General features: G+C 37.9%; 7 protein-coding genes across 10 annotated transcripts; 5 read left to right on the plus strand and 2 right to left on the minus strand.

The window, feature by feature from the left end:
- Positions 1-3437: 3437 nt before the first annotated feature.
- On the plus strand, positions 3438-8021 carry LOC115630452 (dynamin-1-like protein). The gene is made up of 8 exons (XM_030527012.1): positions 3438-3654; positions 4515-4659; positions 4723-5387; positions 5453-5904; positions 6427-6781; positions 6843-7065; positions 7128-7339; positions 7491-8021. The coding sequence occupies exons 1-8, from the start codon at positions 3553-3555 to the stop codon at positions 7545-7547; spliced, it is 2211 nt and encodes a 736-aa protein (XP_030382872.1). The 5' UTR covers positions 3438-3552; the 3' UTR covers positions 7548-8021.
- A 147-nt stretch (positions 8022-8168) lies between these two features.
- LOC115630454 (actin-related protein 2/3 complex subunit 5) lies at positions 8169-9015 on the minus strand. Its single transcript, XM_030527015.1, has 2 exons — positions 8692-9015; positions 8169-8638 (listed from the first exon to the last, which is right to left on the minus strand). Exons 1-2 carry the CDS (start codon positions 8908-8910, stop codon positions 8396-8398), a joined length of 462 nt encoding a protein of 153 aa, XP_030382875.1. The 5' UTR covers positions 8911-9015; the 3' UTR covers positions 8169-8395.
- Positions 9016-9193: 178 nt separating this feature from the next.
- On the plus strand, positions 9194-9995 carry LOC115630455 (probable NADH dehydrogenase [ubiquinone] 1 alpha subcomplex subunit 12). Its single transcript, XM_030527016.1, has 5 exons — positions 9194-9221; positions 9300-9397; positions 9465-9642; positions 9705-9789; positions 9853-9995. The coding sequence occupies exons 2-5, from the start codon at positions 9303-9305 to the stop codon at positions 9918-9920; spliced, it is 426 nt and encodes a 141-aa protein (XP_030382876.1). The 5' UTR covers positions 9194-9221; positions 9300-9302; the 3' UTR covers positions 9921-9995.
- Positions 9996-10003: 8 nt separating this feature from the next.
- Positions 10004-11769, minus strand: LOC115630453 (early boundary activity protein 2). The gene has a single exon (XM_030527013.1). The coding sequence runs from the start codon at positions 11395-11397 to the stop codon at positions 10141-10143; it is 1257 nt and encodes a 418-aa protein (XP_030382873.1). The 5' UTR covers positions 11398-11769; the 3' UTR covers positions 10004-10140.
- Positions 11770-13239: 1470 nt separating this feature from the next.
- LOC115630607 (protein insensitive) lies at positions 13240-15004 on the plus strand. 2 transcript variants are annotated; one of them, XM_030527230.1, is made up of 4 exons: positions 13240-13322; positions 13444-13545; positions 13614-14807; positions 14867-15004. In XM_030527230.1, exons 2-3 carry the CDS (start codon positions 13534-13536, stop codon positions 14760-14762), a joined length of 1161 nt encoding a protein of 386 aa, XP_030383090.1. In that variant the 5' UTR covers positions 13240-13322; positions 13444-13533; the 3' UTR covers positions 14763-14807; positions 14867-15004. The 2 variants fall into 2 exon arrangements, with proteins under 2 accessions (XP_030383090.1, XP_030383089.1); XM_030527229.1 differs by having other exon boundaries at positions 13614-15004.
- Positions 15005-15227: 223 nt separating this feature from the next.
- Positions 15228-17863, plus strand: LOC115630608. Its single transcript, XM_030527231.1, has 5 exons — positions 15228-15648; positions 16017-16201; positions 16264-16390; positions 16461-16770; positions 17410-17863. Exons 1-5 carry the CDS (start codon positions 15599-15601, stop codon positions 17695-17697), a joined length of 960 nt encoding a protein of 319 aa, XP_030383091.1. The 5' UTR covers positions 15228-15598; the 3' UTR covers positions 17698-17863.
- A 2096-nt stretch (positions 17864-19959) lies between these two features.
- LOC115630679 (protein telomere ends associated-like) lies at positions 19960-27382 on the plus strand. 3 transcript variants are annotated; one of them, XM_030527324.1, is made up of 14 exons: positions 19960-20229; positions 20296-20664; positions 20723-21574; positions 21641-21754; positions 21817-22149; positions 22218-22331; positions 22395-22733; positions 22803-22916; positions 22980-23732; positions 23801-23975; positions 24139-24625; positions 25384-25527; positions 25593-26533; positions 27186-27382. In XM_030527324.1, exons 1-14 carry the CDS (start codon positions 20162-20164, stop codon positions 27195-27197), a joined length of 4815 nt encoding a protein of 1604 aa, XP_030383184.1. In that variant the 5' UTR covers positions 19960-20161; the 3' UTR covers positions 27198-27382. The 3 variants fall into 3 exon arrangements, with proteins under 3 accessions (XP_030383184.1, XP_030383182.1, XP_030383183.1); XM_030527322.1 differs by having other exon boundaries at positions 25593-27382; XM_030527323.1 differs by having other exon boundaries at positions 25429-25527; positions 25593-27382.
- Positions 27383-27735: the final 353 nt, after the last annotated feature.

Below are 27735 nucleotides of genomic sequence, written 5' to 3' on the forward strand. Positions count from 1 at the left end.
AAATTCATATTTTAAATATTCGTCAGTCAATTAGAGAGCAAAAGACTCGACACCAAATTTGCATTCTAGCGTGAAATTATCAAATTAATATTCCGGCACTTTGCTCTGCGCACCAAAGCATCCGTACGGAAGCCAGGAGCAGTGTAATGCTCACCGCATCCCACTGCGAGTCAAGGACGCAAAGACGCGGGGACACAACGGCCTGTCCTGGGCAATAAATGTCAGAAAGTTGAGTCTATAGACTGTGCGCGAGGTGTGTCATGAGCTAACGAAGCGACTCCAACATGCAACGCACATTTTAGAAGTCCTGTCAACGCCAAAAACTTGGTCCAACAATGACAATTTGATGGGACATTTAAATATGCTGAATCCTATTGTTAGGCGGTGCCTACCGAAAAAAAAACCTCACTACTCAATATGTACATATTTATATAAATGTAAATGTAGACGTTAAGATTAAACCTACTGCTACCCCTCCGGCCATTTCTTATCGCTTTCATCATCATGAACACCGCAGACCTATTAAAAATGACAACCTGCCACTGAATAATAATGCGGTTTTAATTCGTTAATTATTTTAATTAGAAACATTTGTATTATTGTTATTGGACTATTTTAAGACAAAACAGATAAATATAAATAAATTACTTACAAAGTATTTACTATTTACAAGCAGGAATGTCATCGGAGAATGAGAAAAACGATTTTGAAATGTTTTAAACGAATGGAATATTTTCCAAAAACATCACTACTACTCCAGCTACTAGTCCTTCAACCTTCATCTTTATCTCGTAGTATACGCCCTACCATTAAAATTCCCCTATATTACTCATACATAAATACACATGTTGATAGATGTATATGTACTCTTTCACAATTATGTTCTTGATTAAATATTTTTCAAAATATGTAATTCATTATCCTATACATACAGGAAGTTAAAGATCATAGAAACTATTGCTCTATTAAACATTGAGTTTACATTTAGTTTGCATTTATAAATATGTTAGCTGAAGTAAATAAAAAATAAAATATTATTGGAGAGCTACTTGTATATAAAAGAATTATGACATATCTATTATATGGTTCAGAATGATCTTACTCGGCATATGGATGAGATATGAGAAGTCAACTAGAGACAAGTAAGATATCTCTAGTTGTTATGTTCATATGAACTATCAGACAATCTGACTTGTCTATATCAATTCGTTTAGTTATACTTTCTGACTGTTACATATATATAAATATGGTACATTTTAGACAAGGACAGCAAAAATAATTGATGCTTGCCTTACATGCAGATCGACATATCACACATCGCAAGATTAATGCGTTCTTAGGCATTGTCATTAAACAAATCAATCAAATTTACACGATCATTTGGCGGCAACAAAATTAAGTAAGCTCAGTAAACTAGCGTTTCTTTTTATTTTATTTCTTTTATTTTTTCAATAACAAACAAAGCTGTCGATGTAGAAAATCAATATAGTAAACAACTTAAAGTAAACAAAATTAAAAAGTAAAAAGCCTATACAAATTACAATATTATCTAATAATAACGAATCCGACACGATTTTGGATTAATATTTATTTACTTATTTATTTATTTATATTTAGCTATGCACCGGTTCACAGCACAGAGTAGTCAGAGTCGTTATTAGACGTAACGAAACAAGAATAGTGATGAACAAATTAATAAAAATAAAATAAAATTAATTTAAAATATATACATATTCGCGGGAATCAATAAAAAAGCTCGTTTTAATTTCTGAGTGGAAAAAATGTTTATACAAGCAAATGAAAATTCATCCCGCAAAAGCGAATTAACCTAAAAGTGACTTCATTTTAAGAATATAATAATTACGATTTGTTAAATAAATGATTCGAAGTACCCTGCTCGATTAACTTTAGCAACAGCCGTCCTGTATCGCAAATATTTAGTGTCGTACATTTTCTAATTTTGTTTCATTGGGCACATTAAGATTTTTAAAAAGTAATCTGTCGGGGCAAACCATTAAAGGCTGATTAATAAAAAGTCTTGCTGAATGAATATGGTCGTATTTAAACCATTTACTTATTTATTTTCGGTCCCATCTTGACCTTTTAATACCCAAATCTGTCACGATTACACACGCACACAATAGCTAAATACTTAAATTGTTGTCCAGATGCCCATAAAAGCGGGCAACAACATTATTCGGCCATCCCTTTCTTTGGGCCATTATCAAATTTTAAATGTGTATGGACAAGTATCATTGAGCATTGATATAAAACGATAAAAACGACAGATGAGCCGCAACACAATAGCGTCATGCACCCAATTCCATGTACGAGTGGAAATCGGTATGCAAACAAAATGTGTTTCTCCAACTCCTCCACTCTTTCTGCAGCTGTCCCAAATACCACATGCAAATCTCAACACTTGAGTCAACCTCGATTGTCCTTTTTCTATTTGTGCGCTGGTTGTGACCAAGTACTTTGGCTGCTGCTGCTGCTGCTTCTGGGGCTGCTCGCCTCCTGTCAACCAGCAGAAGCAGCAACAACAAAACATTTTTATCTAAAGCAGTGGAAAATATTGAGATGGCCAGACAATGCATTGTGGTGTGTCCATGTGTAACTGTGTGCATGTATATGTGAGTGTGCCGAATGTGGAACCTACTCGGCCCATATCATTAAGTTTGCACAATGAAGCACATAACACAGACACACACACTAACACATACACACATATGTATGTACATATGTATGAATAGAGATCCTGTTTGTCAAGCCAAAAGCCAAAAAATATAGCCCCTAAAAACGACGACGAATAAGAGGAAGTACGGAAAACAGAGCAATCTATTGTTTGGTGCCACTTTGTTAAATTTTTCAATCGAATTGCATGTGTGCTTGCGAGACATTCAGTGAACGTTGAGGTTTTCGAGCTCTATCTTGGTTGCGGTTTCTGCAAATTGAATTTGGTAACCGAACGAAACGCAGACTATTCGGTTCTATTGAACAGTTGAACAGGCAAAGAGTCTGACGTGACTTGCACCAAGTTATTGAATAGCAAAGAAGTAAAAATGTACAATATCCGCGCTTACATAAAGTCCCAATTCATAATTAAATTACTATTCAAATTGAAATCATATTAGCTGTTCACGCAATTTGAAAACGAACACACATGCTTTGAATATTTATTATTGCCGAAGAAGAAAGCGCAAGGTAAAAATGTCAAATACCTACGAAAGGCAGGCATTAAATATTTCAGCACCACTCGTTACAATTCTAAACTTTGCACAAGTCAACGGATGTGTTCAAGGCGATGCCACATCAATATTTAAAATACATATAATAAATATAATGGTATGGCAACGCTAATAGCTTGTGCACACACTCGTTCTAGTATTGTGTGAATGTGTACACACTGACATTTTGCAACAATTCATCGTATTAGAGGCATTCGCGTCAAACTAAAACTAAATCACAAAGAATAGTTCAATTTAATGAGCGTAGCATTCATAATTTAAGCGATTTTGTGGCCAAACCTTGACCCTTGATTACAGACGCATTATGGAAGCATTAATACCAGTTATAAACAAGCTCCAAGATGTCTTCAACACAGTTGGCTCGGACTCAATACAATTGCCGCAAATTGTTGTACTCGGCAGTCAGGTAAGCAGCAGAAGCTGATCGGTGAGATCAGTGTTGCCCGAAAAAAACGTGAGATATGTGCTCTATAAAAAGGCATCCAGGCTAGTGTTATATTCTAAGGCCTTTGGCCCGCTGACGTTACACAGCCGCCGTTTCCATCTCCTTGTTGGGCTATTCTGGGTTGCAAATTATATAACGGGAATAATTGACGCATGCCGGCAAGCATTAAATAACGTACTCAACACGCATGTTGCATATTTATGTGCCATCTTTCATGCTTTTCCAGTGTTTATGTAATTGTTTTTTCGCAAATTCTCCTTTTATGAAAAATCAATAGCAGCTCGTATATGTATATGACAGCGCAAAGCAGCTGCTGACACATTCCGGCACGCACACAACAATCACATATTCACACACACATATAAATCGAGCATTCTCAACTCAAACACAGGGCCTCAAAGTAAAAATGTTTATTGTGGCACTGATTTATTTTTATATAATTGTTACAAATCTTTCAATGTGCATTGTGATGACGTTCATTACTGGTTAATATGAAATCGTAATTGTATGACGAAATGGGCGTTGAATTCGTTTAATCTGTCATTATTCAAGTGGCTTTAGTGTAGAGTTACAGATAACGCATAAATATGATTATAGATCGGTAGAATTTCTTTATGCAACAGGTCCGATATTTACGAAAAAATTCATTTATGTTTATGTATATTAAATGATTGCGTACCAAACCATTCAATGAATCATTTCAATTCTTTTCCGTGCTTTTGGGTTGCCTAAAAACTTTAAATAGCTTAATTTAATATAACATTTAATACAACTCACTGCATTTTAATAACTTTTATAAATATTTCTCTATGAAATCACAGAGCTCTGGCAAAAGCTCCGTCATCGAAAGTGTTGTTGGACGCTCGTTTCTTCCACGAGGAACTGGCATTGTCACACGTCGACCTCTTATTCTGCAGCTAATCTATTGTCCTTTAGATGATCGTGAACATCGGTCGGCAGAAAATGGTAAGTTTTCTGGTACATAATAGACAGAATAATAATAATGTTGATTAAAAATAATCCTATCAGGAACACTTAATGTTGAGGAATGGGGCCGTTTTCTGCACTCACGTAAAAGCTTCACCGACTTTAATGAGATACGTAAAGAGATCGAGAATGAGACCGAGCGTGCTGCTGGCAGCAATAAAGGCATTTGTCCAGAGCCCATTAATCTGAAAATATTCTCTACACGCGTTGTCAATCTGACTTTGGTGGACCTGCCAGGTATAACTAAAGTGCCTGTGGGCGATCAGCCGGAGGATATAGAAGCACAAATCAAAGATTTGGTACTGAAGTACATAGAGAACCCAAATTCGATAATATTGGCCGTGACGGCTGCCAACACTGACATGGCGACCAGTGAGGCGCTTAAACTAGGTAAGGATGTCGATCCCGATGGCAGACGCACACTGGCTGTGGTTACAAAATTGGACCTTATGGATGCGGGCACAGATGCTATAGATATACTTTGTGGACGCGTAATACCCGTCAAACTGGGCATTATTGGAGTGATGAATCGATCGCAACAGGACATTATTGACAGTAAGAACATTGATGAACAGCTGAAGGATGAGGCGGCATTCTTGCAACGCAAATATCCGACATTGGCTACACGCAACGGCACACCTTATTTGGCGAAGACCTTAAATCGATTGCTTATGCATCACATACGTGACTGCTTGCCTGATTTAAAGGTGACTATTGCCGATCCCACTCCAACATGATAATAATAATATATACTTTTTTTAAATGCTCCTAGACACGCGTCAACATTATGTCCACGCAATTCCAATCGCTGCTAAGCTCCTACGGCGAAGATGTCTCAGACAAGAGCCAAACTCTGCTGCAAATCATTACGAAATTCGCCAGCGCCTATTGCTCTACTATTGATGGCACTGCGCGCAATATTGAAACGACTGAATTGTGCGGTGGTGCGCGAATTTGTTACATTTTCCATGAAACGTTCGGACGCACGTTGGATTCAATACATCCATTAGCAGGCCTAAGTAAAATGGACATTCTAACAGCCATACGCAATGCAACCGGTCCGAGACCAGCTCTCTTTGTGCCAGAGGTTTCATTTGAGTTGCTCGTGAAACGGCAAATACGTCGCCTGGAGGAGCCATCACTGCGATGCGTTGAACTGATACACGAGGAGATGCAACGCATCGTCCAACATTGTGGCAATGAGGTGCAACAGGAGATGATGAGGTAATCAGTAATTATATTCTAAATTCGAGGTCAGTTGTAATTATTATTAAATTAAATTGAGATAAGAATAATATAAAAAAAAAAAATAACTTGTAGAAATATTCCCCAAAATGGTGAGTTTTCTGCATGAAGTATAATTTTTCTACCGCCAAAGATCTAAGTCTGTTTAGGTTAACAACTATCTTAATGTCCATGTTGAAATTTGCATAATTATGCAAATTCATCTTTAAGGTTACGTTTTGGCCCACACAAAAATAGATAGTTTGTAAAGAAAATTTGTTTACTTAACCATTCAGTTCTAAACCTATTGTGTTTAATTTGTTTTATTATTGTTATTGAACGCCAATTTTTAATTTAACAATCATATCGAAATTTGAATTGCTTTTTAATATAATATAGTCCCCATGTAAAAGCGAAGAAGTATATCTCAACAAGTTTAGGTGATTGTAATTGTTATGCTGGCTCTCATAAAACCTTTCTAACTTTATTAAAATATTTAATTATGTTTCGATTGCTTTACAGATTTCCTAAACTTCACGAGAAGATTGTGGATGTTGTAACACAGCTACTTCGTAGACGGCTGCCCGCTACAAATGTCATGGTGGAGAACATAGTCGCAATTGAACTGGCATACATCAATACCAAGCATCCCGACTTCCACAAGGAAGCTGCACTGGTGCCCAGTCTTTTAAAGACAGACAACGATCCCTACTCACAACTTAATCTTGGACAGCGACGTACAAACACGCCAAGGAACACAGCATCGCCTCAGGTCTCAGCGCAAAGTTCGCAGCAAATGCATTTGCAATTGCAACAGCAACAACAACAGCAGCAGCAACAGCAACAACAACAGCAGCATGTTGAGAACCATGAACAGGTGAAATATAAACACTTTAGCCCACGAAAACGTTATATTGAAAACGAAACTCTCACGACAGAATCACATAGGCGAGAACTCCACAACATCTGTTGCTAGCGGTTGGCTTTCAAATATTTTACCACCTGCGCGAACCGACAGTATTGAAAACTCAGCCAGTAATACTCCAGTGCACAATAATATTGTAAGTCCCGTAAAGCCGGTAAATTTGTTGCCCGATGTACCAGCGAATCATAACCCACGTCGTCTAACTGACAAAGAGCAAAAGGATTGTGACGTAATTGGTTGGTTTCATAAATCAAAGATGTAAAAAGGACGTCGCCTAATTTAAACTCTTTTCCCACAGAGCGCTTGATTAAATCGTACTTCTATATTGTGCGCAAATCCATACAAGACTCTGTACCAAAGGCCATTATGCATTTTCTGGTTAACTATATTAAGGATAATTTGCAAAGCGAACTGGTAACGCATCTTTACAAATCGGACAAGGCGGAAACACTGCTAAACGAATCAGATCACATTGCAGTGCGCCGAAAAGAGGCCGCAGATATGTTAAAGGTAAGTTTGAGCTGGGAAATTGTATTTGAAAATGTAAGTTCCTACGGCTTTGTAGAGGATATGGATTTGAGTCCAATATGTGTAATATTCTTTAGAATCCTCCTCATTCATAATCTTCAACTCAAATTTACACCCATTTTGTATTTTACAGGCGCTGACACGTGCAAATCACATCATCAGCGAGATCCGAGAGACTCACATGTGGTAGAGGGAGCGTTGAAATGATATTGCCCGAACGCATCGTTCGGCTGGGTTGGAACAAGTATCGACTTAATAACATACATAAGCAAATCTACATACTATTTATTGAAGACAACAGTACTTCGCATATTGAGAAAGAAGAAACTCCTTTTGTTACATGTTTCGAACACCATAGGATAAAACAAGCACGCCAATTATATGTTGTGGCTCCAACGCCTGTAACGCGTAGGATTATCCGATTCAAGCATCGTATTTATAAGCGTGCGGTTGTAATTTTCGTCATCAGCATTGTAACTGGCATTACCCACTTATATGTTCTGATATCGGACGCATTATAGCATTTTTTTTATAAGATCCATTTTGCTTTTTAGATTTGAGAATGCATGTAAGATGATGTTGCTTTTGTCATCATTATTGGTTCTATTTTGAGTTCTAGCACTTATTAAAATTAAATAGTCAAATACAAAGGAATGTTAAAAACCATAAAGGGGTAAAGTTTAATTCCACGGAATATGGAAGCTCGAATATTTGATCGTGCTTAATCTTAGGAATGTGCTATTTTCTCTAGATTTGTTTTGGATACTTCTCTAAAATGTTAGGGCTCGATATCTACCAAAAACAAAGATCCTTGGCGATTTTTATAATAAAAACTTTAATACTTGCATAAGAGTTAAAATCTAATTTGGAAAACGTCATTTGTATTGCGGCAATTCCATACAAGGAGCAGAGATCTGACTCCAATTGCATGCGCACCTGGGCTAAATGCTGTTTGTGGCTCGTGTGTGTGTGTATGTGTGATTGGTTTGCATAAATAAGTGTCACTATTTGTAGAATGCCAGCCAGTCAGCCTCACGCCTAGGCCCGGTTCGTATCGGAGAGCACGCGTACAATGCAGCCCACGCCACCCTTGGCAAATGCCTTTTCATGCCATTGAAGAAGATGTCCGCTAGAGCCTTCTGATGGTATTTCAAAGCCGCGATAAATATATTTCATGAGCACGTCCATCAGATCGTTTTGCTCGACCGAATCAATCGCCTGATCGATTTGTGTGGACTTTATTGATAACAGCACCCGCAATGTTATGTTGAGGGCGTGGTCCTGCAAGGGAAAGCGTGACTAAAACGGGGCTATATGTTATTACAATTAAATACCTTCACATGTTGGTTTTTGCAACGTAGCGGCGCATTTTGCAGTGCACTTAGCAGCGCCTCAACGCCCTTTCCCTGCGTTAACAGGGACGTGATTTCATTTTCATCCGGCCCAGCTGCCGCACTGTCCACAGCATCGTCTTCCCCCTCTCTGAAATTATCCTCGTTGTACTGATCAACATCGATTTTGCGAAACGCAGAGCTTGAGGTGTTTTTGGCCATGCTGATTAAAAGCTAATGGTTTAATTTTTACCAATAGAAGCGAATTATCTTTTTTCTGCCCCCACAAATGAATCACGAAGAATGTCCAAGTCGGCCAACATATGGTCAAACAGGGCTGAAGAAAACAACAGTTTGTTTCAGTTTTCCAACACTGCAGATAGTGCCATACTCCAAGTATGCTTAAAAACGTAAACAAAGCAGCCAAGAAAATAAAAACAACAACCAATTTATGATGGGATGGCAGCGCACCAAAAAAATTTGACAATAGGTTGGCAGCTCCAACGCCACTCAGCGACTTTGTTTTGCTGCACGTACGTATTTTTTGTAATAAACTATTTTTTTCCTTCAGAATTAGTATATAAAATGTTTCCAAAATGTCTTTCATACAGAAAATGACAAAATATCTGGGCATCAATCGCTTGTCCAAGCTTTTCCAGATCATCCAAGAGGCTGGCGGCTTGAAACAAACATACTTGAAGTTATACAGGTGCGCTTATATAATTTTGCAAAAGTATTTGTTTGCGAAACATTCCTAAACAAACGATAATTTGCAGAAATGATGATCTGAAGATTGGAACCTTGGTTGGCATTGACAAGTACGGCAACAAGTACTTTGAGAACCCATACTATTTCTATGGCAGAAATCGGTGGATTGAATTTCCTCAGCATGTGGGTATGGATTATGATGGTTCCCAAATACCTGCCGAATGGTACGGCTGGATGCACTACAAGGTATTGCTGTTTTAAATTTTACAATGTTGCGAGTTCTACTAATTAACTATTATAACTATTAGACGGACCTACCGCCTACTCGGGACGGCTGTCGCCCCAAATACAAATGGATAGCAGATCACAGCGAAAATCTGTCGGGAACCAAGGGTAATATTACCTTCTTTATATGTCCGCACCGCTGCAATTAATTTGAACCAACTTCTTTTACAGAGTCGTACATGCCCTACTCAACAACACCGCCGAAAGTTGAGGCCTGGGATCCCAAGGCTAAGAAATAGAAAATCAATAGCATACAACTAAATTTAATATGATTGATGAAAGCTCGTCAATAAACACTGTTAATACAAATTGCATTTATAAATTTATTTATTAAATGCATTTAAAACAAGGACATATCATATTTTTAGCCCAGTTGCCCGTGTAATCTATAGGAATTATGAAATATCCTTAAAAAGATCGCGAATTTTAGATTTAATCTAACATTCGACTATGTAGTTATCAATTGTCCAGGACGATAACTGTGTTCCTTGTCGCCTTCTTTGCCCGTCTTCTATATTTCTTCGCAGTATCAGCGCATTTGGTAGTAATCGTGGATCTTATGTGTCGCTCCTTTCCACCAATGGTACTGGTCACGGCAGTGATTATATCATCCACCTTTAACGGATCCAACTGCATCTTTGCCGGACGTTCCCTGCCATAAAAAGCAGGTGAGGGTTTGCCGGTCAATGTGTGCGTTGCTAACTCATCACTGGTGAAGACGGCCATCAAAATTCCACGAGTAGCTACTTGTGGAGTGGCCCAATCAACGCTATCGAACTGAGCTGAAGTTATCTGAGTGCCATTCGGACCAAGCACAACCACTTCGTCGCCCTTTGCCTGCCGAATACGCTTGGGGTATTCGCCTTCCACCTTCTCAGTATTCGAATGAAGCTCTATAAAATCCTGCCTGTCCAAAGAGCTACTGGACATGTTATGGCACTTGCGCTTGGCCGTGAGGCTGGAATCACTTTTGTACTCGATGTCATCGACGTTCTCTACGTCCGCCTCCCTGCCATCATAGCGCTTATTTAGGGTTTCCAACATCGAATTGACACGCTTGAAAAGTTGCAAGTAGTGGCTTTGGCTACGCTCTATTTTAGCCACTTGTTCCTTGAAGAAGTGCTGTACAGGCGGTAATGGCTCCACATTTGTTTCCCGGTCAGCCTTGATATCAAAAGGCGGGGCCATAGCCACCAATGTCACATCAATGATGCGGGGCTTCTTCAGTTGTCCGGGATCCTTGAGATTACGCAGCTTATCGACCTCATTCCTACCCACTTCCTTGTCGATCATTACATTACGTGGCTGTGGTCTTGCCCCTCTTATAGGGTTTTGTTTTTGGAACGAATCCTGAAGCACATTTGCTTCCTTGAAAGTTACTTCTTTTGTCATTAGTTTTACGCCAATAGTGCGAGGATTAGTGGCTTTGTTAGCTTCCTTGAGAATATTTGTTTCCATGATATCCTTGTCCTTGACAGCAGGTGCAAAACGCAGGAATTGCCTTCCTTCCGTTGAGTCAGAAGTTGGTGCCTTGGTCAGCAGTTTGACATCAAGAACACGAGGTTTAGTCACAGCGTCCTTAAAGCTGCTGGTGATGGGCTTCCCTAGCATGCGCGCCAATTTTACATTCTGCATTTGAACAGGTCGAGCATTTAAGCATTGTCGCTGTATTTCAAGGTTAATGTATTGATCAACATCAATTACTTCTCCTTCCATGTTGATTATGTTGTATTATAATTTAATGCGTACTCAAATGTAGTTCAGTTTGCGAATGGTGCCCGGTTAAGAAACTATACATATGTATGTAGTATGTACATATACATATGTATATATGTATGTACTTAAATATATTTTGCTTAAATGGTGCGTGACTTTTATGAACGCTGTTCGTTGCGAACTGAAATGCAAATGTCGGTGGTGTCACTATTTGTACTGAGTCGATCAGATGAACTTCTGTGTGTTCTTGTTCGGCAAACTCTCAGATTGTACAGATTCACGTCAACAGGTAGCTGAAACAGACACACTGTCCAATATGCAGATGTTTCAAAACTCTTGCAAAAATGTGTTAATCCGCATTTAGACGGACATTGCCTGTTTTACAATTATGGATTAACGGTTCTTTGCCGGGCTGCCAACTACCTGAGAATAACCGATCTCCTCAAACATTTTATGACTGACATAAAGCAATAATAAGAAAACGTATTACTTTGAAAATTTACATTTTGACACAAAATTAATCGTTGGCGACTTAAAATGTAACCTATTGGAGTTTAATTATGTGTACTTTTAAATGAGAATACATAGCTGCCATAGAAGCGATTTTAGAGGAAACACCTGTGTATCCTAACGATAGCAGGCTTTTATCTGCATTGCATGTAACATCGTAAATCCAAATCGTAGTGCCATGCATATCTAAAGTAAGCTGTTAGAAAGTTAATTACTAATGAAGGAAAACCAATTCAAACCATACTGGAAGAGATGGCAACTGTTGACGGGGACTCTTGTACGCGTAAAACTTTGATTTAGAAGTGGCATGCCCTCTTTAAGTAAAGCAGGGACTCAGCTCACTGAGTATCAGATACAATTTTTAAAAAAAGGAATTTTTAATCGATGAAAAAGTAAAAGATGTAGTGCCAGCGTATTTTTAAGACTAAGATAAATCAATACTGTAAAGGTACATATGCATAAGTTGATTAATAGATCAGCAAATGTATAAATGTTGTGGGTGAATATATTGTATTTGTATTTTTAATTTTACTTGTCCCATTCCGCGGACTTGTAAACTTAATATCTCACGAACACCCAATTTAAAATAAAATACAGTAGCTATGGGGGGAAATGAACAAAATGACAGAATCTAATCATGGACTAGAACTAGAACTTGCTAGAACAGTACTGATTGTCTTTAGAATTTGTTTGCATAATAAACTACTAAAAATCGTAATATTACGCTTTTAAAATTAACTGGAATTCTAAGATCTCCCATTTGGTTGTAGAAACCCCTACAATTTTTAAAATTATATATTCTATTTTCGTCTATTTTATAACTTTGTACATTGATTTTCGGATTTCCCTACATAAACAATAGAATACGAATTTTCGGCGAATTGTAAAAAAAATGACAGGTCGGTCTACTTACCTGAAAAAATTTAAGAATGTTATAATGGCGTCATGCTTGGTCTTTTCAATGCCTTTCGTGGAATGAACACGAAGGGATGGTTTCCGATCAGAGAACTATTTTTACATGGCTACAAACACATATGTAGATGTTTATATGCTTGTGTGTTCAACCTCGTTGTAATGTATGTGTGAGGGTCCTATTCTAAAAGGATAAACGCTCTATTGGTCCCATTAAATAGATGCATAACCGGTTTTGTTTCCTGACACTAGTTTGTTTTGAATTTACAAGTATTTACCAAGAATGTTACAAATATACATAAATATATTACTACTATATATTACTAGTATTTAATTAATTATGAAAACATAATAAGGAAATGATACAGGAATTTTTAAAATGCAGATGATTTTGCCTTGACATTTGCCTTGATCATGTGGCAACCCTAAATCGTACGCGCACAAAACCCTCGGACACAGAAACGAACACTGCATTTGTGCGTCGTGTTGCTTCTGCTGCTCAGGTAGGCTGTTTTGCATTGCTGTGTTGTTGTTGGTTTTGCTAACTACCCTCCATTGCGTGCATTCTACTTTTCGCGCTCTTTTTTGATATTCTGCCGCAAATTTCACTCGGCGCGTATCCAGCAACGTGAACGGAACTACATCATTTGGAAACGGAAACTTCAGCTTGGATTGCAATTTTTCTTGCCAGAGACGCTCCGATTTACAGACCAAATGGACTCGCAGGTGAGTGAGATTTCTATGAAATATGCGTTGACTGGCACTAAATGATTTTATTTCATTTCTGTGTGCAGCAATACGCACGTCCTCCCAAAGTTGTACACTCTTGCAGTGCCAACTTTGTGCGTGTGCAGGATGAGTTAAAGGAGCCCCCAATGCTGCTCACAGCCTGGACGCAAACAACTGGTGAGGATTTCGATTTGTTGCGTACAGTTGATTCTGAAATGCAAGCCGAAAATCGGGCGCTGCGAGAAAAGCTGCGCTATGTGGAGTCAAAGCTGCAGCAGCAATCGGACTTGCTCTCACAAATCCACGCCACCTCGGCGCGCATGCAACTTGGAACTGCTCCAGCTCAGAGCACACACACATCACCACCCACTCCGCCCGCTCATCAGCAACATCAGATTCTAACTCCCCCAAGTTCGGTGATCTGTGCACCCGTGGTGCCAGCTGGGGCCTCTCAACGTACCGAGGTGATTGACTATAAAATCATTTCCGCAGATGGTAGCGATGCGGATGCCATTGAAATTCGGTTGGCTGCTGAAAGCCTCAACAGCCTCAGTAGCTCCGCAGACTCGGACCGGTTGGAGATTTGTCTCCACGATGAGCAACAGTCGGCGCTTCATGGAGTCAAACAAGAACCTTCACAAGGTTCGGACAAAACTCCATTGCAGTTCATCAAGCGTCGCAAACTGGATGTGCCTGAGCTCACAAATTCACCGAACACTGGGTCGCCTCTGCAGGAGCAACAAAACATCTACCGCTTGCCAGCTCGCAAGAGCATTGGTAAAACTCCCAAGACAAAGGTAGAGGTTGCAGGCGATGCAAAAGGGCAGCACAGGGACAATGTAATGGTATCTATTGGACCGAACAACACATGCGTGCCGGCTAGTGTGTTTGAGAATATCAATTGGAACTCATCATCTCTTGCCACTCGTAAGCTACTAGTGGCTATTTTCGACCGTGAAACTTTGGCCACTCACTCGATGACTGGCAAACCGTCCCCAGCATTTAAGGAGCAGCAGAAGCCATTGAAACAAATGCTAGATCCTCTTAAAATCCAGGATATCATCTTTGCCGTCACACGCAAGTGTTCTGCAAGTGAGCGGGAAGTGCGAAATGCAATTACAACCAAATGCGCCGATGAAAATAAAATGATGAAAATACAAAACGGCAAGCGACGCAGTCATGTGATGGATCTGGACAAAGAGAACATAGTCTGAAACTGTTGGATTTACTTTTTAACAAACCACAAAAGTTTTTATCAGGTTGGCTTGTTAATATTCAATAACAAAAACTTATGTTACCAACCATCTCATCTTTAAAGTGCTACATAAAAAATGATAGCATATCATTACACATCTGTACAAATTGTGAGATCTCGCACATGAAGGAACTTAACGACAGCTTCTGAATAATCCAAATACTTAAATTAAAATTACAGTAGCCATTATTGTTCCACAAATGTTGGCTGTTTTTTTACATTTTACTGACATATGTTTGTAGGTGTATGTCATAGGTTAGCATTTAGTTTTTATTCTAGTTAGTGTATAATTATAAAACGCAAAAAATTATTAAATTATTATTGAAAACTGTATATTAAATAAAATAAACAATCCAGGGCAGTGCTTAGCCCCAACAATAGTAGACACTGATTATTAAATACAACAAAATTTAAAAGTGAAATGAAACCTGCTTAGAAATTACAAACGTCCAAATTTAAGGGCAAACGTTCGAACACATTTGAAAGTACCGCCAACCCCGCAACGACGTAGTTCAACGACCAATGTTTCATTGCCACTCGTTACAAAGATACGGCACACAGCTGATTATTCGAGCATATTCGGTGGTGTGGAGAACAACATACATTTGCAGCGGAACATATAACAATAATTAGAATTATTTAAACTATTGTTATTTGCGTGATTTTGGTTCTTTTAGTTTTCTTTATCAATAACTTGACGTCTTTGCGGCTCATTTTCGAAAAGGACTCGAGCTTTCGCCGCACTTACTTGCAGAACGAAAAACAAGGAAGCATCCACTTTTAATATCAATTATAATGGATATACTAAAGAAAATGTTCAATTCGGAATCGGAGAAGGGGCAGGAGTAAGTACTCTAACTCTGAGGTGGCACATTGAATTACACAATCTTTGCTTATCGCCAAACTGATGCACGGTCAAAACAAATTGCTGCGCCGACGTCGGCTTTTTTTCAATGGATCAATAACCAGGCACTTGCTGCCTGGTAGATACATTTTTAGCTCAACCAGGATAAATGTACACTAATATAAGCATGCGCCTTTGTATATGTGTGTATTATTGTCTGTATGTATTCGGGGGTATAGAATTCGTGCCTATATGTCGTTTGTGGATTCTGCGTCTCAGGGGGTGCATCGCACCATACAAATGACGAAGAGGGTGGGGACATCGACCACAATTTCTTCTATCTGCTTATGTTAATTGTTTGCGTTTCAGTGCTTCGGCTTGCAACAAGGATGAGTTCCGCAAGCCGCAATGGTTTGAGGAGGCCGAAACCGACGATGAACTTTTTGATGACGATCGCAAATTCGCTTTTCAAGTCTTCACGAGCCCCTTGGAGATGCAAAAGCACTTCGAGAGCCAACTGCAAAGATTGTTGGAATCTTTGAATGATAACGACGGTAAGCGTAATAGATTATAAATGCGCCACAAGCTGATAAATATTATAATTTAAATTCAACAGAGAGTGGTGCTGTTTTTGAAAAGGATTTGAAGGAGGATTTTATGAAGCCTGGATTTGAAAGCAAGATATTAAAAGAATTTGCTAAGCAAAAGCGAGACTATTCGCTTGATACTGATTTGGATGGCGAGTAAGAAAAAATCTATTATCAATTTAATTGTACTTTTTATGCTCATGCTTATGTTTGCTGTTTATTTCAGAATCTATGCTGATCAACTGTATTCGCTTATACAACGTTTAAACCCCGAAGAGAATGAGAAACAGGGGCAGGAGAGCAAGATTTTGCCATCAAATCAGCGGAGCAACCGGAAATCCTTGCCTCGGCTCTCCGACGAGGAAACTATTATGGGTCGCATTCATGGCACAATTAGTGCCGAAGGAGAAGTTCAGGGTGGCAAGGGTCAGTCGCGGACCCCGCCAACCAAACCGGACATTATGACTCCGATAACACCCATGTTGCCACGTAGCGGCATGACTCCTTTTGGTGGAGTATTCGATGGCAGCTATCAGGTGAGCATAAATATAAGATCATTATAGAGTTCTGATGGTACAATTATCTTTAATTTAGTTAATGTTTTTCAATTTTACGTTGTTGAATATGCTTTCTTTTGTTTGGTATATACAAGTACTTTACACAAACCAAGTATATCATTTCTAATGTGAGGGTACAGAATATAAAAACGTAAAATGCTGTGTACTATTATCTGAGACGAGTTTTTTTTATAAGAATATACGTAACGAGAAATACAAATTCATTCTCTTTTAATCGCGAGAGACATATTTGCTTTCTTCCCAAAAAAAAAAGAATTTTAATTAGTTCAATTTAATATCCCCTATATACTTTTACTTGATGCTGCACATGACTAATGTATTGAAATATCATATTTATTCAGTGTGGGCGATTTTAATTTCGATCTAAATTTTAAACCAATATGTAATTTTTGTTGAGCACGACAAGTTTTACACTTTTTTAACTGGCTACGAATTTATAGGTGTTAAAATATTTATATTCATTTATTAAATATATCCTAGGAGATAGAATTGTCTAACATTCATTTCAATGACATAGTTTTCATTCTCGTACTAACCAAATTTCATTTATAGTATTAAATTAAATAATACTAATAGACACTGTTTTTGTTTCCTCAGGGTCCGAAAATGTTCAGTCAAAGTGTTATGACCAAGACGGTGCGGAGGCCAGATGGCTCGTTTGAGACCACCAAGATCACTACAGATTCGTCTGGAAACAAGACCACTACCGTAACGCGCGTGGTGGATGGGAAAAAGGAAACTGTGGTAACTCACAGCGATGCTGGCGGGAACAGTTCGACTGTAAAAGCGCCCGAGGGTAAGGCTACTATTGGTGTGCGTCAGTACTCGGATCGCAACATTTTTGTAACAAAAGAAGGTTATGCCATGCCACGGAACCTCTGGTGACCAGTGGTGAACAATTATTGCCCTAAACAAGATAAGCGAACATTGCTTCTGCACCAGCGGCAACAACAACAACAGTATGAAATTAAGCTAAAACGATTCGTCGGCTATTCAGTCCCACACAACATCCAAATTAGAACTTATTACATTTTAGTTTACATTCTCTTAAGTGTTTGGTGTTTTAGATGAAACTCAATTGAGACAAACAGATGACGACGATTATTGAATATGATTATTTGAACGGCAACAGAGTCGTTGCCCTTGGGCGACATTAGAGAAGCAACGACAAGAGTCGTTCCATTTTTTGGTTTGGAGCGGTCTACAGAAAGCGATTAACCTAATCTGATGCTGATTACCAGTGAGAGGCTCGGTTTATTGCATGTAAAGCTCCAAACATGAGCAGATTGAGTCGATGGAAGGAAACGGAGGACGTCATTTTCAGTTGTGGCAACTGCCATATTTTTGTGGTCGCCAACGTTGGACGAGGGCGTGATAGTCCTTTGAATCGAGTCGTTAAAGTGGCTGTTTCAGAGGCAAATGGCGGCAAGTTTTATTGTTTTTCCTTTTTGTGGTACTTTCATCTGTATTGATCTCAATTGAGTCGCAAGCAACATCCATGGTGCCCGGTAGTAAAAGTAGCAAGAAGCGCAAATATGTAAACAATATCACCGCTTGCATGCATTCATATGTACATGCATATATGCATACCCACCCACATCACATTACACCACCTCACATTGGTACGACTTATGACTTAATTTTGGTTATTGACAGAATATACGATATATACATAAAACATACGTATGTGTGTAGCACATACATATGTACATACATATTTATGTATATGGAATATGCGACTTGAATTCTCTTCGCAAGCCTAATAATTTAAATGTTTATAATTTAATCGTAGCATACTAAGTTATCATTTCGCTTCTTTATGATAAAAACATATTCTTGATCTATTTTTAATTATGTTTTTGAAATCAAATTAACATTAAAATAGCTACAACATATACATACATACTTGTATATCCAATTATATAAAAATATGTAATCTTTCAATAGCACTTGCAAATAAAAAGTTGTGCAATAAGCAGAAAAAAACGGCATGCCGAAATACATTATTTAAATTATATATTTATAATGGTACTAAACGTGGTAAAATGGTAAGGTAGCGTTAAAATGCAATTTTAAAACTAGAATTAGAATCACTTGATTAAAATTCAGTAAAGTACATATTAATTAAAAAACAGAAGGGAGCTGGAACTGAAAAATAATATGTTGACTGCATCGATTTCTGTGCGGTTTTCTCAAATCGGTAATACAAACAATTGTAATTTTCAATGGGAGTACATTATCAACTTTCATGTAATAATGATGTTTATTAATATGTATTTAACTGTATACGTATGTATAATCGATTTGCCTATTAGAAAAAATGTTAAACTTCGATTAAGTCGGTTCTTATGCACATCTAAAGAGAGCATCAATCAAGTCGAAAAACAAATTAAAAGATATGGCTTCGATTATATCCTTGATTATAGTTGAGTACCCGCCATCGTCCACCTTTCTTCGTCTGTACAAAAGATATTCATCGCCTCCTGTTTGTGTTTTTTGGATCAGAAATGGATGCCCTTTCGCGCATTGCCAAAGTCGCCACTCTCGTTCTAGTTTCGTTTTTATTGTTCTATATGTGGATGCCTCTTGCAAACATTATTAGCGTTGATCGGCATTTTCAGCTACTCTTTTTCGCTCATCTTTTTTGATTTTGTAGTTTTTCTTACCAATAGATGCTTTTTTGATGGGATATTTTTGTATTCGATTTTATAATTTTAATTATTTACGAGTGACTGTCATACAAATGAAAATGAGCAATGAGAAATAATAAAGAAAACGATGGTTTATCGCGTTCACATTGGACTATTTTGAATATTGCCCCAAAATTTTATTAAAATCGGTTGAGCGGTTTCGGATATCAATAAATACATAGATACATACTTACATTTATATATGTATGTATATAGACATTCCTGGATACATACATGCACACATTTACAAATGGATAAGCTGAAGAAGTCTTAGGCAGCGAAAGGCATCGTGCCATATGAAGCATAAAAACGACACCCTTTTTAAAAAAAATCTTGAATTTGTAAATGCGTTGGTCTTATCGATAGGTCGATATAATGCTGCCATCACTATCACAGCTGTTCTGTTTGTATTTTGCGCCTTTTTGTGCAACAATTTCCTCTATATTCCCAGCGCTGTGGAACGCGACAATTCTGCCCATATAAATCGAACCGCAGCATGTTAAATTAAAATAAAAGCATCGGCTGTATTGAATCCGTTATGAGCTGGATTATCAAGCTAATATTGAATAAAATTATTTCCTTTTTCCTACTACATAGAAGATCCCTTTGATGATATTCAAAGGAATACAATATTCGCTGCGTAGGTAGAGAAATCCACAATGGCCTCTAAAAAACTGGCCACCACCAGCGAGCTAAACGAACTCGAATATGCTATTCAGGATATCAGGTATGTAAAACCGTACGTACTGTGAATAATGTAACCATATAACGCTTGCTTTTTTTCGATCCTCAGAGGAGCTCGTTTTAAATTTCCAGTTTCTTTAGAGACATTCAAACGACATATTAACTATGATGAGCTCATAAGACCGATATTGATGAAAGCTGCACAAGACGAATCAAAAGCATCCGCGATGTTGAATTGCCCCAAACAATGTGATTGGCAGTTCTTACGCTTCTATCGCTCTTTTTACGTGTATCCGGACAGGCGCCAGCAATATAATTATCATTTTAAAACAGATAATGCAATGTTAAAAGAGCGCTTATTGAGCCTAGCCGAACCTCTTAATGAAAAAGCATTGAAGTTATTCAGCTCAAATCAGATTGTTGAACCGCAAAAAACATCAACAGAAATAGACGTAAAAGCTCATTCAATTCAAGAGTCGTAAGAAGTTTTTATGAGTTTATTTTATTCTGAATGGTAATATTTAATTTATTTCCAGACTGCTACCTGTGAACTTTAAGGATTTTAGTCGCCACATTCTCAATCTGCCAGACATTGTGGACAAAATGATATCTTCTAAGGAATACAGCGGTATGAGCAGGGAAGACTGTGCGCAAAAGTATTACAGAGCTTTTTATACGGATCCGAAAATGCGTAAAAAGTACAAATACAAACTAAAACCCTGTCCTTCCAAAATACGCAATAATCTCCTTGCTACGGCAAGTAACGTGAAGCAATTGAAACCTTTGAATGACCCACCCGAATCGCCTCAAAATAATGCAGATATTGCATCCCTTATACAACGCATACAAATAGTTATACCCATTGAGAACATTAATTACGAGTTCCCAGTTTCGTTTCAAACATTCCAGAAATATATTAACTACGATGAACTGATAGTTGAACTCGCGGTTCGGAGTAAAAATTCCACAGCAATACTGGCTGATAAAAAGATGTGCCTAAATTTGCTAAAAGACTTCTATTATTCTTTCTACAAAGATGGCGAAATTCGCTCTAAATATACATACAATTTTAATAGAGCTCCAAAAAACTTGCAAATAAATTTGAACGCTATGGCAGTTCGACTTAACAAAGTCGGTGAAAGCGAAGAATTGGCAATGGTTGATCCAAAGCCAAATACCGGAAATATGCCAATGTCTATTCCTGCAGTTTTTACTAATACTTTGCCAACGCAGACAATCCAGAGTTGTGTCGATGAAGGTCCAATGTTGTCACCTGAGCAAGTACTTAAAAATGGTAAAGATCTACCTGATGCAGGTATAGCAACCAATTCATTAAACACCGAGACACTTGCGTCTTTTGACCAAGCCAGAAAAGCAGCGATCAAAAGGTAAGAATCTTGAATTTTATATTAAATAAAAATCTGCTTATTATGAAATTTTATATATTCGTGTAGCAAAACTAAACTAAACGTCGTGAAGGCATTGAACTTGTTGAATCCAAATCACATTGTTGAACCGCAAAAACGCTCAACAGAAACAGAATTCAAAGCTCACTCAATCCCAGAACCGTAAGAAGCTTTTAAATTATTGACCAATTTCTAAATTATTGGTAATACATATTCTATTTCAGACCGCTACCTGTGAACTTTAAGGACTTCAGTCGGCACATTCTCAATCTGCCAGACATTGTGGACAAAATGATGTCTTCTAAAGAATACAGCGGTATGAGCAGGGAAGAATGTGCGCAAAAGTATTACAGAGCTTTTTATACGGATTCGAAAATACGTAAAAAGTACAAATACAAACTAAAACCCTGCCCTTCCAAAATACGCAATAATCTCCTTGCTATGGCAAGTAACGTGGTACAATTAAAACCTTTGGATGACCCACCCAATTCACCTCAGCAAAATGTTGCTTCCCGTATAAAAAGTGATCATATAATTATATCCAAGGAAAACATTAGGTAAACAACTTTCAAGTTAAAATATGTATAAATCGGTGTTTATTAAGAACTTATGATTATTCATGTAGAAAATCTCAAGAAGACATTGAGAAGGCATTGAATTTATTAAGTCCCAATCAGATTGCTGAGCCGCAACAAACCTCAACAGAAACAGATCTAAACTCCTATTCAGTCCAAGAAGCGTAAGAAACTATTTATGAACCAATTTAGTTCTTAATTTTTAATATTATCTAATTTATTTGCAGACCACTCCCTGTGACCTTTAAGGATTTTAGTCAGCTAATTATGAATCTGCCAGATATTGTGGACAAAATGTTGGGCTCTAAGGAATATAGCGGTATGAGCAAGGAAGAATGCGCAAAAAAGTATTATAAAGCTTTTTATACGGATTCGAAAATACGTAAAAAGTACAAAGTCAAAATTAAGCCCTGTCCGTCCAAAATACGTAGAAAACTTCTTGCCATAGCAAGTAACCCAAAACAATTAAAACCTTTGGATGTGCCACCCGACTTACCTCAGAAAGATACAGACGTTGCATCCCGTATACAAAGCGAACAAATGGTTATATCCGAAGAGAACAATAGGTAAACAACTTCCATGTCAAAATATATAAAAAATCCCTGTTTTTTATGACCATGTAATTATTCGTGTAGCACATCAAATCCAAACGTCGTGAATGCATTGAACTTATTGAGTCTAAATCAGATTGTTGAACCGCAACAAACCTCAACAGAAAAAGACCTAAACGCCTATTCAATACAAGAAGCGTAAGAAACTATTTATGAACCAATTTAGTTGTTAATTTTTAATAATATCTCATTTATTTGCAGATCACTCCCTGTAAACTATAAGACTTTTAGTCGGCACATTCTCAATCTGCCAGATATTGTGGAAAAATTGTGTTTAAAAGAATACAGTGGTATGAGCAGGGAAGAATGTGCGCAAAAGTATTACAAAGCCTTTTATGCGGATCCGAAAATTCGTAAAAAGTACAAATACAAACTAAAACCCTGTCCTTCCAAAATACGCAATAATCTCCTTGCTACGGCAAGTAACGTCGAATTGGATCCTTTGGATGACCCACCCGACTCGCCACAGAATAATGCAGACATTGCTCCCCTTATACAAGCCGAACCAATAGTGATACCCATTGAGAACATTCATTACGAGTTCCCAGTTTCGTTTCAAACATTCCAGAAATATATTAATCATGATGAAATGATTGTTGAACTCGCGCTTCGTAACACAAATTCCACAGCAACATTGGCTGATAAGCAGATTACCATAAATTTGCTAAAAGACTTCTACTATTCTTTCTACATGAATAGCGAAATTCGCTCTCAGTTTAAATACAATTTTAATAGAGCACCGAAAACGTTGCAAACCAGTTTAAATGCCATGGCCATTCGACTGGACAATATAGATGAAAGCGAAGGATTGACAATGGTTGATCCAAAGCCAAATACCGGAAACATGTCACTGTCTATTCCTGCAGTTGTTACTAATTCTTTCCCAACGCAGACAACCGATAACTGCGTTGATGAAGGGCCAATGACGACACCTGAGCGTACAGCGCTCAAAAGGTAAGAAACTTTAAAGTTAAAATAAATAAAAATCGCCGCTTATTAATGACTTTTAATTATTCTTGTAGCAAAACTAAACAAAACGTCGTGACTTTTGTGCCAACAAATTTGCGGGAATACATAACTTGTATGCTGAAGTGTCCGCAAAAAAGGCTTGAAGTGGAAAAGTATTTTTTAAGCACATTTGATAAGCGGGAAGAGCTCAAAAACGCTGAAGATCAATTTTTTGCTGACAATAGTGTGGTAAGATTATTTGTATTTGCCAGTAGTCTATTCGGAGACATAATAACCTACACAATTTAAAGTTTATGCGGTACTGCGTAAAAATGTATACTTAAGTAGACTTAGAATATTACAAAGTTGTTAGTTGCTATGTATAAAATGTTCACTTTATTTTGCCACTTAGGAACACACAATTCAGTACCTGCTCCATAATACGCACGGTCGAGCAATGCATATTTGGCACGTACTCTCGAAGCTGAGCCTTGAGGAGTTTAGAGCTTATACAGGCATATATAATGCACAGGAATTCTACGAGAATAATAACATCTTAACGCTTTGCTATAAGCACGTTATTGAAAACGGTTGTTGGCCTTTAAATTTGTATGTGAAAATGGAAACGTTCCGCCAACTCCTACAAACCAAAGGCATAGAAATGCCACTTTACGAATTTGAGCACATTTCGCCAAAAATTCTGCATTGGTCTGAACTGCAGCTTTATACGAACTTTGACGAAATAGTCGCATCGAATTATTCTTATCAAACTTCCAAGGTAATCAAAGATTCTGTGGGTCTACTCAATGAAAAGGAAAAGCTGTACTCTCAGTGTTGGCTCCATAATCAATGGATACACCAAGTTCCAAAAATTACAGAGACCGTGATGATGGTGGCTGGTATGTACAATTAAAGCATTCTTATTATTAACAATAAAAGAATGCTAAGAGTGTAGTGGGCTCAATGTTTTAAAATATTTATAAAAATTAATTGCTTTAAAAAAAATTAATTAAATAAAAACCAGTGAAAAGAAGTGGAAATACTCTGTACCATGTGTAGAACAAATATATAAATTGAAAGAAATCAAAAAAATTTAAAAAAGGAGGCGAAATTGTTAAAAGAAATTGTTTCGATCGATTACACCTTCCTTGCGACTCGAACTCACGTGAAGGGTGTATGTCGTCAGCACACATACATCAGAATTGTGTCTAATTATCTTTTGGTGTCCTGTGTGTGAGCATGTGTGCAGTACAGAGTCGAGCAGCACTAACAATTGCCAAATTGATTAGAAAATTGGAAGGGAGCGGGGAGAGGGAGAACAATTTTGAAATAGACTTGCCCTGCCTATTTATATACGGAACCTTTTAGCAGAATTTAATGTTCCTAGCTCTTATAGTCTGCAAGATCTAGGTAAAGCTGGTATTGACTTCCATATACAAGTATTTAAGTTTGACAAGTTGTATCTATTTGTTGGGTTGAATCATATCTATAACACATTTTAGATACATACATACATATATACACGCTATATACTTTCGGATATATTTTATGTATTATATTTCACTAACATTTTAAAAAATTTTAAATGAAAATTTAATCGATTACCGAATCGGGCACAGCGTATATAAGGGCAAATGTCTTCTTTAACTGTTTATAGAACAGCTTTATATAATGACGACTGCAATCTATGATCCGTTGACAGCTTCGCATGTACCAGCGGCGCCTCCCTTGTGTTCACCCACACTAATGAAAAGCGAACCTTCCCTTCATGTTGTTGATAGCGCACCTACAGTTGATAAGGGTAAATATGACTGCGGCTTTTTAATGATGAAATTTTATAAACAATAATTTTTAAATATCCACCAGCTGTTGCTACTATTGCTTGCTCACCGGACCTTTTTCCAGTCGATTCTAGTGGCGAAACAGTGGTACGGGAGACATCGAATGCAGCTTTGTTAACATCAACCGATCCACAAATGGGAATTTCTATATGTCCGCCTACTCAACTTGATTCCTCCCGAATTGTAAATACTACTGGCGCAGAGGCCACTACGGCAGTGCACAATATTCCAAATGAAAGTCCCATGCCAGTTGATAAACTTACTGCCCAATGTGGCCAACAGATTAAGCAAGAGCCAATTAAATGCCTGGATAAGTTGCGCTTTGATTTAAACAACAGTGAAAGCGACGATTACGATTGTGAAAGAATTAACTCGGAGGAGAATATCATAATCATTGACGGCGAATCAGACAATTCGGGTGGAGAATTGCAATGTTTTGAAATACCAAAAGGTCGTGACTGCACATTGCCGAACGCCTGTGTAGATATTCCTGATCACACTTCAATGTTGGTTGATGATAATGAATCTACGTCGGGAGAGGTTCAACAGAATTCTGCAAATATTGTGGAGCAAGCAAAAACGGACTTATTGAAAACTGGAGAACTGGAAGCTTTCAAGGCTTCGGCTGCAGATCAGCGTGTTGCATTGGCTATCCAATTACCAAAAGGACCCTTATTCACTCGTCCAGCGTTAGCGCGAACTTCGGGAAGGAAACGAAAACTTGCGCTTGATAATGTACCTCAGCTAAGACATGAGTTTCGACCCTTGCCTTTAAACGCAATCTGCCGCATCGAAACCTTAATTGAAGGCTCAAGCCCAGCTCCTTCTCCGCCAAATGAGCAGTCACAACAGCCACCATTACAACCAACCATTACTGTTTCGCAGGTTTTGGCAACTGATAATTCGATATTCGATTCGACGCAGATAAGAGTGGCTTTAGGGGAACAAATGGACGCATCGCGAAAGGTAATTGATATTGCGACGGATAATATAGTAAATGATGAAATCGATCAGGTGGTAAACCCCATACCACTGCAGCCTTCCCCAAGCACTGTTGTGTTGTTCCGCAATTTGAAGAGTTTCATTTTTGTTAAATCGCTAACATTATCGCACATGAGCCAATATAATCTGAACAGCAATGGACTAGGGAAAATGTATCAGGAGGCGGTCATCGAGCTAAGTGGCCAGCGATGTAATATTTATGGGCCCCTATTGCACGCGCTCTTCCCACATTGCACGACCAGCTTACTCGTCGACTTAAAATTTTTACTGCATAATCTGGATGAATTCCATTACAAGTATAGCACCCGCGTGGTAAAGACTGAGGACTTACGCAAGCGCGTGCTATACAAATTCATGAGAACAGCTCCCATGTTCGTGCATTTCTCTCTGAAATTCGAGAATGAGATGCGTGAGAATGCTTCCTGTAACATTATCGAAGAAAATAATCTGGTGGTCAGGAGGCGCAAGCCTGGCTTTAGCCTAACGGCTGCCATTAAACCGGAAATACTCGAACGCATGAAAGAAGTGAATCGTTTACTTTAATGTCTAAAGTTAAGCATCAACACGTTTGTGAAATAAATGTTATTGAATAATGTTCCCTCTTCTATCTTTGCAGAGGAACACATAGCGGCCCTTATACAATTATCCAAGCAAACATAACTATTCCACCTGTCCGTCTGCATTGTTGTTTAACTGTTTTACTACATATAGTGATTGTATTTATTAAAATAAAATGGCATACCTTGAATGCTTTTATAGATATGTACAAAAGAATGCTCGTAACCATTAAATTATGTTTAAAATTAAATTAAATAAAATTATCAACACAGAGACTTATGCTTATGTACAGTTTGAATAGCATTAATTTACATCTTTTTGTGTCTATGAGTGCCTTTTTGTGTTTGTAAATGTACAGTTGGTGGTTGGGGGTTATGTATCCAGATCTCAAACCTGCACTTGTTGGGTGTTAGGAGAATCTGGATAGCATATTTGGTCATTCTAGCTTGTCTTAAATAAATGCTTTTAGACATCCACTTAAAACTTTTTGACTATTTTAGTAAATTAATCGAAAATCTACAAGACATTGCTTCATGTTCCTGGATAAAGACAGTGGAGGCGGTTAGCGCCCGTTCCAAATGATCAAACTAATGACAGATAAGATGGTC

This window comes from Scaptodrosophila lebanonensis, unplaced genomic scaffold, assembly GCF_003285725.1.
Source record: "Scaptodrosophila lebanonensis strain 11010-0011.00,11010-0021.00 unplaced genomic scaffold, SlebRS2 tig00001410-arrow-pilon, whole genome shotgun sequence".
Lineage (NCBI taxonomy): Eukaryota > Metazoa > Arthropoda > Insecta > Diptera > Drosophilidae > Scaptodrosophila > Scaptodrosophila lebanonensis.

Coding starts and splice junctions, on each gene's coding strand:
- LOC115630452 (XM_030527012.1), top strand. CDS start 3,553: ATGGAAGCATTAATACCAGTTATAAACAAGCTCCAAGATGTCTTCAAC. Junction 4,660..4,722: donor ACATCGGTCGGCAGAAAATG/GTAAGTTTTCTG, acceptor TAATCCTATCAG/GAACACTTAATGTTGAGGAA. Junction 7,066..7,127: donor AAAGGATTGTGACGTAATTG/GTTGGTTTCATA, acceptor CTTTTCCCACAG/AGCGCTTGATTAAATCGTAC.
- LOC115630454 (XM_030527015.1), bottom strand. CDS start 8,910: ATGGCCAAAAACACCTCAAGCTCTGCGTTTCGCAAAATCGATGTTGAT. Junction 8,639..8,691: donor GCAAAAACCAACATGTGAAG/GTATTTAATTGT, acceptor TTTCCCTTGCAG/GACCACGCCCTCAACATAAC.
- LOC115630455 (XM_030527016.1), top strand. CDS start 9,303: ATGACAAAATATCTGGGCATCAATCGCTTGTCCAAGCTTTTCCAGATC. Junction 9,643..9,704: donor ACGGCTGGATGCACTACAAG/GTATTGCTGTTT, acceptor TATAACTATTAG/ACGGACCTACCGCCTACTCG. Junction 9,790..9,852: donor AAATCTGTCGGGAACCAAGG/GTAATATTACCT, acceptor CTTCTTTTACAG/AGTCGTACATGCCCTACTCA.
- LOC115630453 (XM_030527013.1), bottom strand. CDS start 11,397: ATGGAAGGAGAAGTAATTGATGTTGATCAATACATTAACCTTGAAATA.
- LOC115630608 (XM_030527231.1), top strand. CDS start 15,599: ATGGATATACTAAAGAAAATGTTCAATTCGGAATCGGAGAAGGGGCAG. Junction 15,649..16,016: donor GAATCGGAGAAGGGGCAGGA/GTAAGTACTCTA, acceptor TTTGCGTTTCAG/TGCTTCGGCTTGCAACAAGG. Junction 16,771..17,409: donor TATTCGATGGCAGCTATCAG/GTGAGCATAAAT, acceptor TTGTTTCCTCAG/GGTCCGAAAATGTTCAGTCA.
- LOC115630679 (XM_030527322.1), top strand. CDS start 20,162: ATGGCCTCTAAAAAACTGGCCACCACCAGCGAGCTAAACGAACTCGAA. Junction 22,917..22,979: donor GCCTATTCAATACAAGAAGC/GTAAGAAACTAT, acceptor ATTTATTTGCAG/ATCACTCCCTGTAAACTATA. Junction 23,733..23,800: donor GAGCGTACAGCGCTCAAAAG/GTAAGAAACTTT, acceptor TTATTCTTGTAG/CAAAACTAAACAAAACGTCG.